Source organism: Opisthorchis viverrini (genome assembly GCF_000715545.1).
Source record: "Opisthorchis viverrini unplaced genomic scaffold opera_v5_567, whole genome shotgun sequence".
Lineage (NCBI taxonomy): Eukaryota > Metazoa > Platyhelminthes > Trematoda > Opisthorchiida > Opisthorchiidae > Opisthorchis > Opisthorchis viverrini.
This window is the reverse complement of record NW_008752228.1, coordinates 98,678-114,469: the sequence shown is the minus strand read 5'-3', so window position 1 is coordinate 114,469 and position 15,792 is coordinate 98,678. Positions and strand designations below refer to the sequence as shown.

The 15,792-nt window shown below is 43.6% G+C and overlaps 2 protein-coding genes across 2 annotated transcripts in view; one reads left to right on the top strand and one right to left on the bottom strand.

Annotated features, from left to right (window-relative positions):
* Positions 1-15,792, top strand: part of T265_11735 (hypothetical protein) — a gene marked incomplete at both ends in the record, with an annotated part of 42,788 nt that overhangs the window by 22,487 nt on the left and 4,509 nt on the right. The window contains one exon of the mRNA XM_009178473.1: positions 9,159-9,845. Within this exon, the coding sequence (XP_009176737.1) occupies positions 9,159-9,845 (687 nt within the window). The remainder of the gene's footprint in view (positions 1-9,158; positions 9,846-15,792) is intronic.
* Positions 370-6,207, bottom strand: T265_11736 (hypothetical protein; the record flags this gene model as incomplete). Its single annotated transcript, XM_009178474.1, has 2 exons — positions 370-644; positions 6,141-6,207. 2 exons carry the CDS (start codon positions 6,205-6,207, stop codon positions 370-372), a joined length of 342 nt encoding a protein of 113 aa, XP_009176738.1.

Below are 15,792 nucleotides of genomic sequence, written 5' to 3'. Positions count from 1 at the left end.
TCTCCACAGCCTGAATTGCCTTCAGGCAGCCGATTGCTTGACCACCTTATTCCCAACTACCCATAATAGGCGCGTATAAGGATAAAATGTTTTCCGATGTGCTCAAAAGTTTGACAACTTTTAAGCTATCGTTTGGGCATTCGCTCCTGCGCACCTGACAGTTGTCCCGTCTTTCTACATTTCGTGTTATTGACGTCATGTGAAAGATCCGTATCATTAGTTTGAGAGCTGGATAAGTTTATCGCAGTTTCGTAAACTTCCACTTCCATCAGTTAACTCCGGCTCCACTATGTGCCTTACTTCATAGCTTTTCGCAAATGTGAAACTGATCTATTGCTTTTTGCTCCCACCATACCGATTCAGCCATTCTTATTTGTGATGATACTGCGGTTCAGGAGTTTTTTTTGGAACAATCCGTTTTTGAGCAGTCACATCTGTCGGTTGATTTTGACAATTGATGGTTGTTAGGTGTGGCTGTTGTGGTTGTGAACCTTTCTTATCGCTAGTTTCGTAGGTTTCGTGGGCGGAACTTGTATTCAAAAGTGTCTCGATCGGCGTTTGTAAACGATTTGTTTCTGCAGTTTTTTCCTCCACCACGGACCTGTGGTCTTCCTCGAAAGGCGGAATTTCACGGATCATGAAACCTGACGAAAAAAACCGTAGACAACAAGCTTAGTGCAGAATGTAGGTTGCGGAATTTTCAAAGAGAATCCACTTAAAATGCAGTCTAGATACCCAATTTTCAGAGAATTTATACGGATTTTCATTCTAGCACGTAAGCCTCAAGTCAAGCTTAAAATGTACACTGGTTAATAATTGCCGTCTACCATGCTGGACTGAGCTACTCAGATACTTTGCTTCGAGAAGGCCCTTGATTCGAACCAACCCCGTATCTCCCAATGGTTCCTGTCTGGGCCTGATAGTATTTCAGTTATTTTGCCTCTCCGAAGGTGCACGTCATCCGTGCACCAAACGGGTATTATTCTTTTATTAATATTAATATTGTCATTGTTATTACTTATTAATAATAAATAATAATAATAAATAATAATAATATTACTTTACTAATAATATTACTCCTACTATCACTGTGATTGTTATTATCATTCTTTGACCATTTTTTATAGACCCAGCTGCTTTTGCCGACTTTTCATTCCAGAGGGGCGCTTTTTCAGTGCGCAATAGCGACTGTTTACAGCCCACTATATACTTAGAAATGCAGCGAGCTTGGGGTAGCTCAGTGGCTAAGGCGCGAACTTAATAACTGGGGGGTTTGTGGTTCGAACCTGGCCCCGGCATCTCGACTGCTCCTGTTTAGGCAACCTGGCAATATCTCAGCCATCGTGTTTTCCTCCAGTGGAATGTCAGTTAGATACCGAAAGGGTGCTACAGCTGTGCGATTTAGAGATGCAGTGTGCCGTTTCCGTGCCTTGCGATAGCTGCTGCTCATCTTTCAGCCCTGACTGCCTGCTATTTATTACAATCCAGCAACCGAATCAAAAACGGTTTGGCATGCTTAAACGAGTATTCAACAAGCGCAGGACGCTCAGCTGAAATAGACTTTTTCGTATGGTTAACACTAGCAGTTGTTCTCATCACGCCGCTTATCAGCAAGTCGCTCGTGTAATCGATTTAGCATATCGTTTGAGAAAACAGACAGGGTGAAAACTTCGTGAACTGAAAAATTTCACACAGTAATTACCGGTGATTGACTGGATCATCGGTATTCTCCCTAGTATCTACTGCTTTGCGTCGGTTAAGTTGCACTCAGGACTGACCGACCCAGCTGATATCACCCCATCACCGTTGGTCTCCTCAGGCCAAGTGAGGATAATGGCTCAGCACATGCATATTGTAACTGCTGTCAGCAAGGTGTTCAACACCGGGCATACATCACCTAGAGTGGGCTTTCAGTGCTTTTTGTGCGCGTAATTACTGTATTCATCGATTCCCTTTTTTCTGATGTGCATGCTGATGTTGGATTGTTTCTCATGTTATCTATGAGGAATGATCGAATCAATGGGGAGCGAGGGTTTAGAAATGCATAATGGTGCAGCAGACTTGGATAATTGTTGACCGTTCCAAATTAAGAAGGAAATCATAGATTGAAGGATTTTTCCAATTTCGTAATGTTTCCGACCTAATTAGTTAGGACAAGTCGTGTTAGACAATCCGAGCATGTTCGTGTACTGATGGAGAACTAGACGTGATAAGCAACAACACACTTATTCACACTCTTCTGAGGAAAGCCGGGCTCCCAATTTAAGAGCATGTATCATATGTTCTGTAATGTGAACCAGTATTTCTCAAAGTTGGCTGTAGGGGGCTTCAAGTGAACGCTAAAACAGTTGGAAATCGGTTACCGGCGAGTGACGCTATAGATCTACTTGGTGTCGTTCATATCTCTGATCGTCCAGCATAGTGTCTAAATTCTGATCCAAGTTTTTGAAGATACAACATCCCAGTGGCTATCATTGCGCACCCGTGCACGACACCTTACATATTCATCTCCGTATAATAGATCTGTTGGTTGTGGCTTCTGGTATGTGCAAACAGGCCGGAATGGTCTAAGCCTATCCTATGTTAACTCACTTTCGCTGTGTTAAAATAGTCTTCTGTATGAATTTAGCTGGCGCCGCAAGCTGTATCGGTCTACCAAATAGACCAGCAGTTTTTACAGTTGCAGTGCGAAAACCAGCATCAATGACGGTTAGTTACTTTGTGATACTTGGCATCATGTGGTCATCAATGAACTAAAATCCATAAACAAAGTTCATAGTTAACCATGTATATGCCACCCATAATTACGGAATAAAATAATCTACCTATAGGGTTTTTAACCAGTGCTTAGTAGTGAAGCATTTCAACATGCCCTATTTCGGATATCAAAACACAATGGACGTTTTCCTAATGACTGTCAGCCTGATATAGGCTGCTATCCATTTTCCGAATTCATATTGCAATAGGAAGTATACATTTTGCACAGTAGTGTAACGAGGTCGAGATAGCTTAGTGGTTAGGGCGTAAACTTGCTGGCCGGATGGTCTGTGTTTCGAACCCAACCGTTGCATCTCCACTGCTTCTATCCAGGCAGCCTGTCAGTATCTCAGCCCTCGTATTTATTTCGGATGGCCTGGCAGCTATGCACCTAAAGGGTGTTACAAATGAACTATTTTCAAACATAGATATTACAGTAATGTCCTAAAAGGCCGTAGCAAAGATAGTGGTGTCTTTTCTGAGGAATCGAATGCTGTTGTGCACTCTTCAGGAAAATCGCTGTCGGGGCGCACGATCCCTGCTGGTTATGTACCCAGAGAAGATGTCCTCGGGCGTATGGCGCCAAGGGAATAGTGAGCTGAAAAGAATGGGAAGTGCGAATTCTGATGAAACGACGTAGATGGTGATGTTTTTCAAAGTGGAACTTCAAACTTGATATAACGTACGTTCTTATAAGTATATAGACCGTCTACCTATTTTGCACCCAAATACCCGATGGGCTTCCTCTTAAGAATTCTTGGATGTAGACTGAGATATGGTTTTTGTTAGTGCCTTTTAATGAGAAACAGGCGGTTTGCCTGATTTGTCGATTCATATTTTCTGTTAACTGTTTCCAGTTAACTGAGTCCTCGGATCCAAGGTTCAGTGTGTTCAATATTTTGGTTCTTAAGAGTAAGCTGGCTACCTGGAGTCCAATACAACAAGCATCAGCAAGCTTCATAGGCCGTTACGAGGCCAGGGTGGTGATGAATCGGGTCAGACTCTCCAAGAACGAAACATTTTGGAATTTTGCAGTATTTGATATTTTCCGGATCTCGGTGGTGAAATTCGGAGATAGCCGTGATTTCTTTCATTCTTTCAATAGGCTGTTTTTAGTTGATTTGGGACCAATAGGTTTGTTCACCGAGAAATCGGTGACACACATTGGTTGTTTTTCTGCTCATCGGGTATTATTTCGATGTGTGGGCTGTTCGACTCAGTACAGAGAAACACCAACCAACAAACTGAATTTCAATCTGAAAACGACAGGTGTCGCGCCACTCTTCCTCTGCAGTCTTTTTTGCATGATCCATAGCTACTGGAGAAAAGCTGCAATAAAATTCGAATCAACCACTCTGTCAAAGCGGGTGGAACTGGTGTACTCTGGTCCAAGGTTTAAACTCTTACTTTGTTTCAAATTAAATTTTTATTCTTTATACGAAGTTACAGTGTTGGAAAGCCAGAGGTATTTCGTGTAAGTTGGTAGTCGTTGCAAGTTTGTTTGAATATTCGAACCCCTCGCGTTCCAATCAGTAATTTGACACTATATAAATGCGCCACAACTATTTGAGTAAGTTGTGATAGTTAGCCCAAAAACAAACGATAAAGAACGGTCAATAACTTAGACCTGTGTATTCTCGGATCATGACCTCTTTTCCTGAGCTGGTAATCAATCAATGCGTCCTATTCCTTCCGATTCAAGGAAGCATTTTCTACTGGTATCCGAGATATGTTAAGTAAACCTTCCAATTTCACCTGTTGGTGATTACTCATCAGTAAATTAAGGAGGTTCAATTGCTTGTTTAGCTTGCGAAATGTACCTCCAGTCAACCGTTCGTCAATAAATAGGACGTCTACCCTTTGGTCGGATTATTTAGACTGTCACCACACTTATCCCAGATTTTGACAGAGATACTGGAATCTTTGATTGTTTGCACATTAGGGGAGGTCAATATTCACAAAAACACTTGTCCGATACACCCATCCAGAGGGGCCACTTCTGTATCTGAAAGGATTTTCAGGTATAGATCTTGAAGAATAATGCGGGTGGTGGGATGATCTAATCCAGTCATATTTTGCCTCTCCGGATAAACGAGTCTCCATGTCAGTCTTGTTGAATGACTAGAAAGGGCAGTGTGTGATAAAGTTTTGTCGAAATAATTATAAAAACCCTTTCCGGAAATTCACTGGACTATAATTCCAATTTGTCATTGGATAATCAACGGACCTTTCGCGAGCGCCGAGTCGTTTTTCAGTGCGAAGGCCAGTGAAGAAGATATTCTCGTAGCGAATCTACGGAAGCTATCTGTCTGTATGATAGGACTTTGTTCTGTGATCACTCTATGCCGTTGATGAGACTGTTGATGTTCCTGGAATTCAAGGTAGTTATGCATCGTACTTCTGCTGCGCAGTTGTCATCCGAATGCTCTGCCTTCGTGCGTTTAAACTGGTGGTGTTGACTGTGGACGGCGGTTGTCCCAACCCGCATTTCCATCTGCACCCAGATATTAGCTATTGGGGCGAGAGATCTCCGTGTTTAGAGCGTGAATCTACTGACCTGAAGGTCTGTGATTCGAACCTGACCTCTGACTCTCAACTTCCCCTAATCCTAGGCAACTTGGCAGTGTCCCAGCCCTCGTGCTTCCTTCTGGTGGTATGGCAGTTAGGCACCGATAGGTTACTACAACTAAACGATTAGCGATTGGAGTTGCGTAAATCCCATCCTCCTCTGCACACGTACCGCTGCTTCAAGAATACGACCACAATAGACATTGAGTGCGAATTCTGTTACCCCGTGTGCATGTGGCTTTCATCTATCACCGCCTAAAATCTACGGCAACCTTTGTGAGGCATGGGCCACTGACACTGAGATACCGTGTGGCTTAGGCACCGAAACTACAACTAAACGATTAGCGATTGGAGTTGCGTAAATCCCATCCTCCTCTGCACACGTACCGCTGCTTCAAGAATACGACCACAATAGACATTGAGTGCGAATTCTGTTACCCCGTGTGCATGTGGCTTTCATCTATCACCGCCTAAAATCTACGGCAACCTTTGTGAGGCATGCGCCACTGACACTGAGATACCGTGTGGCTTCGTACGAAAGCCATTTTCGGGGCGGAATAGCGATCGGAATTCCAAATGTCGAAGCCGCAATGTGGTTGGTCGGTGAAAGATACCTGTAAAAGGAGCGAGTGCTAAACAATGACTCTGATAGGTCTAGTAGCAGTTATCACCAGTTTAACCTTTACGTTCTGTGTTACTGAATGGACTGTCACTCCATGCCACACTGTACTCTCTCTCTCTCTCTCTCTCTAGCGAAACCCAACCGACCACTGGTTTTGTTCACGCTGTTTTCCATTCTTGACTTCCAAAGTTACCTTCACGATACGATCCGTCTCCCACATCTGATAGACTTTTCGCCTTGCCTTGACTGTGCGTATGCATGATCTTTGCATGTATGATTACGTGTTGTTCAGCTACACGTGACCGATTAAGCGCACCGGATAGAATATGTTCATATGGTTACATAGACTGATCAGAGCGCTGACGCGTATAAGCTTGACCAAAATACTTCTTCAGGACGACTTTCCTAAGCGTTCAGGTTTGAGACGGTGGCTACTTTTTTCTAGGTAATTATTCTCTGGCCAAGAATGAAGCTGTCGCATGGCAGACAGCTACAGTGGAGTACATAACCGCACAACTAACTTGCCTAACTTGACTTTCTCCCGTCGCATACATTTTCTCAGGTGATTCGGCCGCAGATGCTTGTCGCCGCTCATGAAACGAATTTTTTGTAATGTTGACTGAAGTTGCACTATTTTCCGCCAACCTCATGAATGTATGTTGTGTTCATGCTGTGTTGAAGCTCCTGTTTGGTGAGCCTGTGCACCGACAGGCTTATCCTTACGTATGGTTCCTCAGTTGCTTGTTTGCGGCGTTTCTTACGTCTCCTTATCAAGAACGTTAACACCTTGAATGTCCTGTGTGTGTCATAGCATGAAATGAATTATGTGGAAGGCATTAATTTGAAAATGTAACGGTCATGTTGATAATAAGTGTGGCGTGTAGATTATTGACGGCGTCGTACGCTGTCGAAGCGAGTAGACTGTCAGCAACTGTGAAACTCAGCCACTTTGTAGGATGATTTGGCCGGCAGAGGTCACAAATACGCTTGGGGAGATTCTTCGTACAACACTGCCGTGGTAATTTTCAAGCCTGAACAAGGAATTTAAGTAGGCATAATTTGGAGATCAACAGTTCAACGAAGATTTCTTCCATACATACTTTGGGCTCACTAGTGAAACATATCTGACTAAACGTAACTTCCACACCCACATTCATCCTTGTGGAAACAGGAGTGGTTGTCTGTTCACAACAAACCACAAACTGTTAAAGAAATCAGGCGTTCCCAGCCTCATCACGCACTTTTTGGTAGAAAACATCGAGTGCTTTTCAAGCTCAAGACAACCACTTATGTTTCGCTGATGGATAAAGGGACTGTCGGAATGCGTTTTGAACGTGCTCCATTTGTCTTCAACATAATTTAAACTAAGGTACTTTTTTAAAACTATGTTTTGTTTGTCTGAGTTTTAATATGTACTGTCTGTTTCGCATATAAGGTGCTCTTTGACATTATTTTGCGAAATTCCATCGATTATCGGGAGAGACAGATCCGTGAGAATCAATCTGGGTTTTGCTCTAGTCGAGGATACATCGACTATGTCTTATCTTGGGACAAATTCTTGAATAATGCATCTCCTTCAAACTTTCTACGTTGGTTGTTTTTCTCGATCTGAAATCTGCTTTTGACACTCGCTTGTGAGAAATTTCGGGGGTGTCTGACCATGTCCATTTGAAATTTATATTCCTAATGAGGACATTGTGTGGGAACTCCTGTGGACGTGTACGGGTATACGGCGAACTCTCGTCTGTGTTCACCACGTCCATTGGTGTAAGACAAGGCTGCTCTCTTTCACCTTTCCTTTTCAGATGTTATTGATGTGCTGCTTCAAATTCCTCTCTGCCTCCGAAATCCTGGGAGTCGAAATGCTCCTGGGAAGTTCCCTCACAGACATCGAGTAAACCATGTGGCTACGGCATATGGTTTATTGCTGATAGATAGATGGATGGATAGATTAATTGGTTGATTGACTTATCATATGCTGTTGTTTCTCATAGTATGATCAGAACACCTCTGTCTTGTCTAACTGAGAGCCGACCACACTACTAGTCAGCCCTCGTGGCTAAACGGTTAAGTGTTAACCATTTGCCGGAAGTTCACAGTTTCGATAATCTCTGGGTTGCGTGGATTGCGTGCTATCGATGATTCTGAACAAAGATTAAACAACCGTACAGTACTTCCCAACCTTTTAGCAAAGATTGGCTTCATTGACGGGATGAAATCCCTATTGGACGTTACCGGATTTCCTCACTTCACCACCAACCTTCAAAAGTGTTTGTAATCTCAACTCCGTTATTTTGAATTGCAACGAATTTCGTGCTTTTCCAATTCTCCAACTTCCACACCCGTTTTGGACTAACGGAAATGCCGACAACTCACGGTGAACCAGATGCCAGAAACACAGGCCTCAATTTGGGTCATATTTGTGGTCCAAACACCGTTCGCTTTTGTCTCTGGATGTTGATGACGATGATGATTTTTCCATTCCGGCGCCATCCGACCATCTATCTGAAAACGGAAGGAACCTTCATGCGTCAGAAATTTATTTACAAAATGGAACATTTCTGTGTAGAATTTCCAGGACAACTGCCTCGTAACTTGACTGGATAAAAATAGACCATTCTCAGGATAGTTGAGAACAATGCGGTACCTTTCTATACTTCCAGGACTAAACCGCCCCATGATTTCGGTTAGATGTGAGAGTCGGCAAAACGATTGACTTGGTGTGAGACTCGGATGAAGCGCACTTACGAACCAAAGATAAACCTTCCTGTTGGGTGTTTTTCCATCAACAATTGGGGCATTGTAGGTTCTGGATGTTGGTTCAGTTCACTAGCTTGCACAGTGCAACACACTGTCATGATAACTGGCTTCTAACGCTTGATTTGCTGAGAGCCACCGGTGACTGATTAGCCTAAAGGTGGAGCGATTCAGGCAAGTGACCCAACGTAGTCAATGGATTCCTACTGCCACAGTTACAAGCTTCACTTCATCGTTTGACTCTCAACTGTCTACCCTCGACACTGTTGATAAGTAGATGGACCCTGGCATGCGGTTTATAGCGAATCAGTTTACTCAGAAAAGAAGCTGCCGGTTTGTACATTTTTGGGTGGCTGTTTGTAAATAAAATTGGGAATAAAATGAACTATCTAGTTGTACTGTCCGTGTATCGTTCCATTTAAAGCCTTACAACATACGTCTTTGTTCGATTCAGGTCGCGGTTATAGTCTACTGACGGCTGATAAACTTGAAGTGGTAAAGTGGCTCGAGAATGTCCCTGAGGCCGCATCGCTGTCCAGTGACGAGGCTGACCAAGACTGTCCGACAAAAGCACCCATAGCCGAACTGGAACCGTTGTCACTGAAAGTAGAAGACTCTCCTCATTCCTGGCCAGCCCACCGCACTTCCACCTCCCCCACATGTGGCCCATATGCCACGAGCCCTGTAGGTAGTGCACGGGTGAAAACCGTGGACGATCAACAGACTATTTATGAATCGGCCAGTCCAAAAGCTCGATCACGTCAAAATAATCGAGTTCGACTCATAAAGTCCAACGCGACTCCAGCAACAAGCAACGCAAAAAGCTTCTTGCGTCAGACCGAGCCGTGGGCTGCACCGACCTATGTTTCGCACCCCACATTACGGTACTGCCCCAATGACAACATGCCACATTACGACACACCACTTTCAGCGCCTGCTCCACCCATAACCGAGTCTAGGATTACAATTTCCTCCCCGGATGATCGCTATTATGTCCGAAGACCTGACTGCTCGCGGAAGATGAATCCAAACGTGCCAAACTCACGCTTCACTTCGGATGTGAATGACCGGTGTCGTTCATCCAGTGCCGATCAGCTGCAATCGATGACTCGAACGAGCAGACGGCATGAGAAAATAAAACGTAAGTTGTGCGTTACCGCCCTTTTTGTGGCGTTGTCCGTAGGCTGATTTCGTAAGTCTTCCGTCCCAACTCTTTCATAGTATCCATAAGGTAAAGCCGACTCATGTTGAATATTTCTTCAGAGCTCCTTTATTCTCGTTTCTATATTCACTCTCATTAATGTCTCACGAATTCTGAATAGGATTCAGACCTTTGACAAAGTAGTCGTATACTTCGACGTTCCCCCATGAACTCATTGTGTTATGCAGTTATCCTAGACTTTTCTATCTAGACCTCCTTTATCCCATGAGCACTTCTCAATGCGCTTTGTGTATGAACGTATTGAAGACCGGGATCAGCAGCCAATTGCAAGAAAACTGCATTGTTTTATTATTGTCTTCCCCGCCTAACTAGTGTCCTCTGCACTTTATCACTCTCAACCGCCTGGATCATGAGCACCTTTGGTTTACTACAGTTTCTGCGTTTCCAACAATGCACAGAAACTGGTTTGATAGGCGCTTTTGTTGCCGAATCGGGTAGTTTATGGGCAAACTTTTCGTCACCGATGAGGTTCGTTCATAAGGCTAGCGTTGCGTTGGAGTTGGGGTGGTGGAGAGGGCAGTGCTCGTTCTTGTGGAGGTAGCGGTGAACATATGTGATTATTAACATCACTTGTTGACCATATACTGTCCAGTAAGTGGTCGTGCATCTATATGCTCTGATACTAGTCAACTTGATACTTCTTGGTAGCGCGCACCACAATAAAAAATGAATGCAAGTAGCTCACAAATCCACTGCTACATTAAGAGAATCGATCCCGTCAGCGTGCTAACGTTGCACGAGGTGGTGCACCGACGGCATCGCCTCGCATGGTGATGGAACCTTGGCGAACCAGCTGCGAAGCTCCGTGAACAAGTTAACAACGAATTAAGGTGGACGGAAAATCGGTGGCAGATGCCCACTAGTGGAATAAAATGTTTATTGTAAGATGTCATAAATGAAACCATTACTCACTGTGAAAGTGGTGGACCTCCAAGCATGTTAGAAGAGGTGAAGAGTTTCAGTCATTACTTGACGTTGATGAGAAACAATCACTGCAAACCGGCTTTGCCGAAAACTGGGGAGTTGTATCTTTCCTGAGTACTTGTGCGCATCAAATAATTTAGCAGAGCGGATAAGCAGAATTCCACAAGTTGTTACACTCGATACACGCTATCATGTGATGATGAGAGAGTTGTTTTGTTAGCATAATGGATGGTTGCCTTGGGAAGAAGGCTGGCAAGCTTTTTGACATTCATACCCAAACAGCATCCCTACGCGTCTGCGTCAATACACGAGGGATCTGTCTCATGACATTTCTTGTGTTTCAGAACCGTTTCGGGAAAAAAACGTGACTCAGATGACAAATTTGAATTTTGGTCCTCGCTGTTCGAGACGTGCCTTGTTTTCAGTCTACCCGTCGCTCATTAGTTTTTTTCTTACTGCAAAGCTTGAATAGTCATTGTAGCTCGTCTTTGATAATCGAAATCGGCTCGTTTTTTTCCTTCTCATAATAACTTGGCAGAGACAAGCGGGTATTTGGGTGCACAGGTTTCTAGCGGGAAGGAATCCGGTCGTTTTTATTTTTGTCTGGAGACGGCAGCAAGTTTTTGATGCACAGTTAGTGCTGTGCACCATTCGCAGTGTGCTTTTATGCACTGTAATCCAGTGTCTTTGTTGCGTGAGCATACATGTAAGAAATTCGCTCGACATTTCCTCCCAGTATATCATCTTATAACGGAAGGGTTAATGTTTGGTTTCCGTCTTTTGTCGTCCTGGGTTTGAGAGGAATGTGGTTGGTAAATTACATTCCATGCTAACGAGCCTTCAAGCTTGGGCTGCTTTCAAACTGTTTCTCTTTTTTGTCGAACTATCTTACCGGCGATTTATCCTAATTGTAGTCGAGCGCTCTTCACCCGTTCTCGATTGATACCAGTGTTTTCTGGAAGGGGTGTTGCGGCTGGGCGCTTCCTGGTACAACCTGTCGTTGGTGTGCGTTACGGTGCTGCCTTGTGCTCAGACATACACCACAGGATGCTCAAGTTCTGGATGTATTCAACCAATCGTGTTGCTTCTAATTTTCGTTGGCCACGTTGTTGGTCTAAAAGTAGTAACGTGAGGGTTGGCATGATTTCACTCATGTGCTTTCTATTGTGGAGAACTAGTATCAGTTGAGTCAGGTAGCTGTCTTTGTTCCACACGTACTGCTCCAATGCGCTGATTGCACAGCCTGTTCTTTCGTGTTGTGTCAGTTGTTTGCTTGGATTTATACGATTATGTTTATATTGTTCTCCACCCGTTCGTAGTAATAGTTTGTCTTTCGGTGGAGAGTTTAATGTTGGTTTACAAACTGCCTCGCAATATTGGAGCAAGGCAAAATGGCGAAGCTTTTGAATAGACCAGTCCTGTCACTACCAGTCGGTCTACGATTCTAACTGCATCTGCGAAGCAGGAAGCTTGTATCTAATACGCTAGTCTGCACATCTCACCCTACTGACTCTTCGGATTTCTTCAGACGGTTTAGCTAATGGTCACTTGAACCTGTGGAATGCTGGCCCCATAAACTTTCGCAGTGCGCTAGACGCAGTTGGCGCCTTTATCTTCTCCATCATTCCATCTAATTGTGACTGTTATCCAGATGTTTGTGTGTCGGATCGACTTGGTTTCCCACTTCTTTCATTCCTTTGGTCGCCATGTCTGACGAAATAGTTTTTATTTGTCCGTTCCTTATCGAGAAGTTTAACCATTCGAATGTTTGTTTTTGCCTGTCTGGTTTTTTAATATTCTCATAAGCCTTTTGGTACAGCAACCATATAACAGCTTCCGCTGTAACAGTGCTTTCTGAGTGGTTGTCCGGGAACCGGTTTTCAGCTCTTCAAAAATATAAATGTTGTGATCATATTGCTGTGAACAGCATGTAGATCCAACACATATTATTCATTAAAAAAAGGCCAGTTCCCGATACTTCTCACTTTTCTACATTTCAGACTTCCTGCCACTATAGGTAAGCAGGATCTTCGTTGTAGGTTGAACAGGTCTGTTTTGGGATTTATGCATGGTATATGAAGCAGCTGAATAAGTTCTTACGTTTTCCTACGGTAATCGGAAACTTTGCCAACCGAATAAAAATATTCACTATCAAAGTGCCGATCACTTGCGCTAGCTGAATAACCTAGGACATGTATGTTTTAAGAAATGTATAACGAACCATCAATTGCGGATAGTGTTTCTTCGCCTCCCGCGCCTATCGCAACTCTGAAGCGAGCGGTGTGTCTTGTTCAGTCTTCACGAGGTCCTCCAGCCATCGTGTTATCTGATTTACAGATCCATGCTTTTTTTCAAGTCTTTATTTTTTCCAAATCAAGCTGAATAGTTTGTCAACTTCAAATGCGATGTCGCTACTTGCTGCTGTGACTCACCTTTGTGAAACCTTTACATCAGTTCTGGTCACCGATAATCAACTTGTTGGTGATTCACGGTAAACCACAGCTCTTCTCGAACTTCTGCTCTCTTGTCTGTGTTACGTATGGTTCAGCACATTTTGTCAAGACACGATGAATATTTCTTTTTGTTAAAGTAGTTAAAAGATCAGCGGTTCGACCATAGTCAGGCAAATAATGAATGATGTTTGACCCCAAGTTGATAATCAACGAATGGAGAACGACCCTAAGGCACCAGTTCATGCGTAGAACCATTCGCCCACTGCATTGCCCCACTGTTGCCAAACCTGTCTCCCGATCTTGTTCCGTGGTTGCGGAATTTTTATTTTATCTGTGACCAACTTTTCTTGCGCATCTAGTTGATTCGGATTTTCGTGATACACGCGCATTCATTCAGGTCAGTCTTTAGCCTCCCACGTTTTCCCGTCCGGTTATTCTGGGCCATCCCAATTCGTTCGAGTAGCCCGACCGCTAACATTTTCAGCAACTACTAGCGCTACTACGAGTTCTGTTTTCTTTTTACTATCTCTTCAAATTCAGATAACAAATGATGGAAGTGTACTGGGACAATCTGTTGTTTCTTTGTGTATCAATTTAATTGTCTTCCTAAACCGTTTTCTACATCACAGCATGTGGGACTATTTCGGCGAATTGACACCGTAAGTTTGCTTGCCCGCCTAGAGGTGCTTTCCCTATGGTAAATCTACTTACTAAATGTTGGCGTTGCTTTCCAAAAAGAATTACCCGACCTACACGCGCAATGGCTCTGGAAGAGCATTCATGAAGGTCTGTTCCTCTGAGAACTTGTTGAACCTGAACTATGGACTAGCCTTAATTGCTTTCCCACTCTTCGGTAGTTCTGAGTCTTCATTGCTTTTTAACTAACTAACATGTCGCCTCAATGGAGCGAGATGGCCTAATTGGTTAGAGCGCGAATTTACTGACCGGAAGGTCCGTGGTTCGAACACGACCTCTGCCTCTCGACTGTCTAGGCTTGGGCAACCTGACATTATCCCAGCCCTGGCGCAACCTTCGGGTGCCGTGGCAGTTAGGCACCGAAAGGGTGCTACAGCTGAACGATGTGTTGCATCAAATCCCATTTCGATGCTTGTTGTACCATCGAAACTTTTATCCCCGGAGCTGTACATGTCACCTTAATGAAAGTAGATTCGACGCCAGAATATGAACAGTGTGATTGAGGGAGATATCCTTTCCACTTTATAGGAACGAAACGTCTTAACACACCATACACTGAGACTTTGTCGAGAAAATAAAAATTGTTTGGGATGTGGCGCATGCATGAGCAGGTTTCCTTAGACGCTTCTAGGTCAGACTGAAGTTGAAAACCAATGTTTTCCAGTCACCATCACCATTCATAATAATAATAATAATAATAATAATTACTCCCAACTTGTGGGTGGCATGCCGTCTTGCATGATCATGCGTTTATAAAGGAGAACGATGGCCGATGTACTGCCTTAGACAGAAGCAGTCGAGATGGGCTCGAAACACGCACCTTCCGCCCAGTTAGTTCTCGCCTTAACCACCAAGTTATTTCGAGCAGTCGGATTTTTTGCCTCCACCATTTTGATAAAAATTTGGGGCAGTTTACACTACTGTGACGAAGTTAACTTCCATGCTTGCATACACATCAAGATGGCTCAGTGGTTAGGGCGCGAATTTACCGACTGGAAAGTCAGTGATTTGATCTCGAACTCTGCTTCTCCACTTCCCCAGTGTGGACAGAGCAACCTGGCAGTATCCCAGCCCTCGTGCTTCCTTCTGGTGGCATTGCAGTTAAGCGCCGAAAAGGTGCTACAGCTTAACGATTTTTTTTTACGTATCAAGTAGATACTTTTCCTTCCGGGAAGCCGGGCTTCTTGTTTCAACACATAACAAACCCTCAGACCTCCATCACTAGGATAAACGCAGCTGGCCTTTGGCTGTTCGTTAGTCGTTGAATTAAATTACTTGTCGTGTTTGCATGAATCGCCTTTAAATGGCTGCTACTTAGCTCTGTTTCGTTTTTATCTCTGACAAGATTTATTCACACAATCACATTACTTCTCAACACAGCTGTCACAACACAAAGTTTTTTTTTCAACTGCGATAAATTCTCAAACGACTATCTTCAGAATCACAAACTCCCCCTCCGGATTGCTTCCCCTAGCACTTCGTTTGATTTTAAATCGATAGGTTCCAGCTGTAATTCAGTTGCACTTAAAACTACTTTATCATACTTATCTGTCCTCTTTTTCATCAAATTTGCAAGCTGTCACTTGAGGGTATAGTTATTTTATTCATATGTATGAGGGAATATAAACACCCAATTTCTTATTGATTTATTCCGGAACTTCTGGGAATGATTGAGGCTTTCAGTCTATAGAATTTCAAATAAAACGATTGGCTTTGTACACATCGTAAACCAAATTGTTTTTCAAGGAAGCTCCAGCTTCAATGATCCAACTGCTTCGGCACATCTGTTGGTT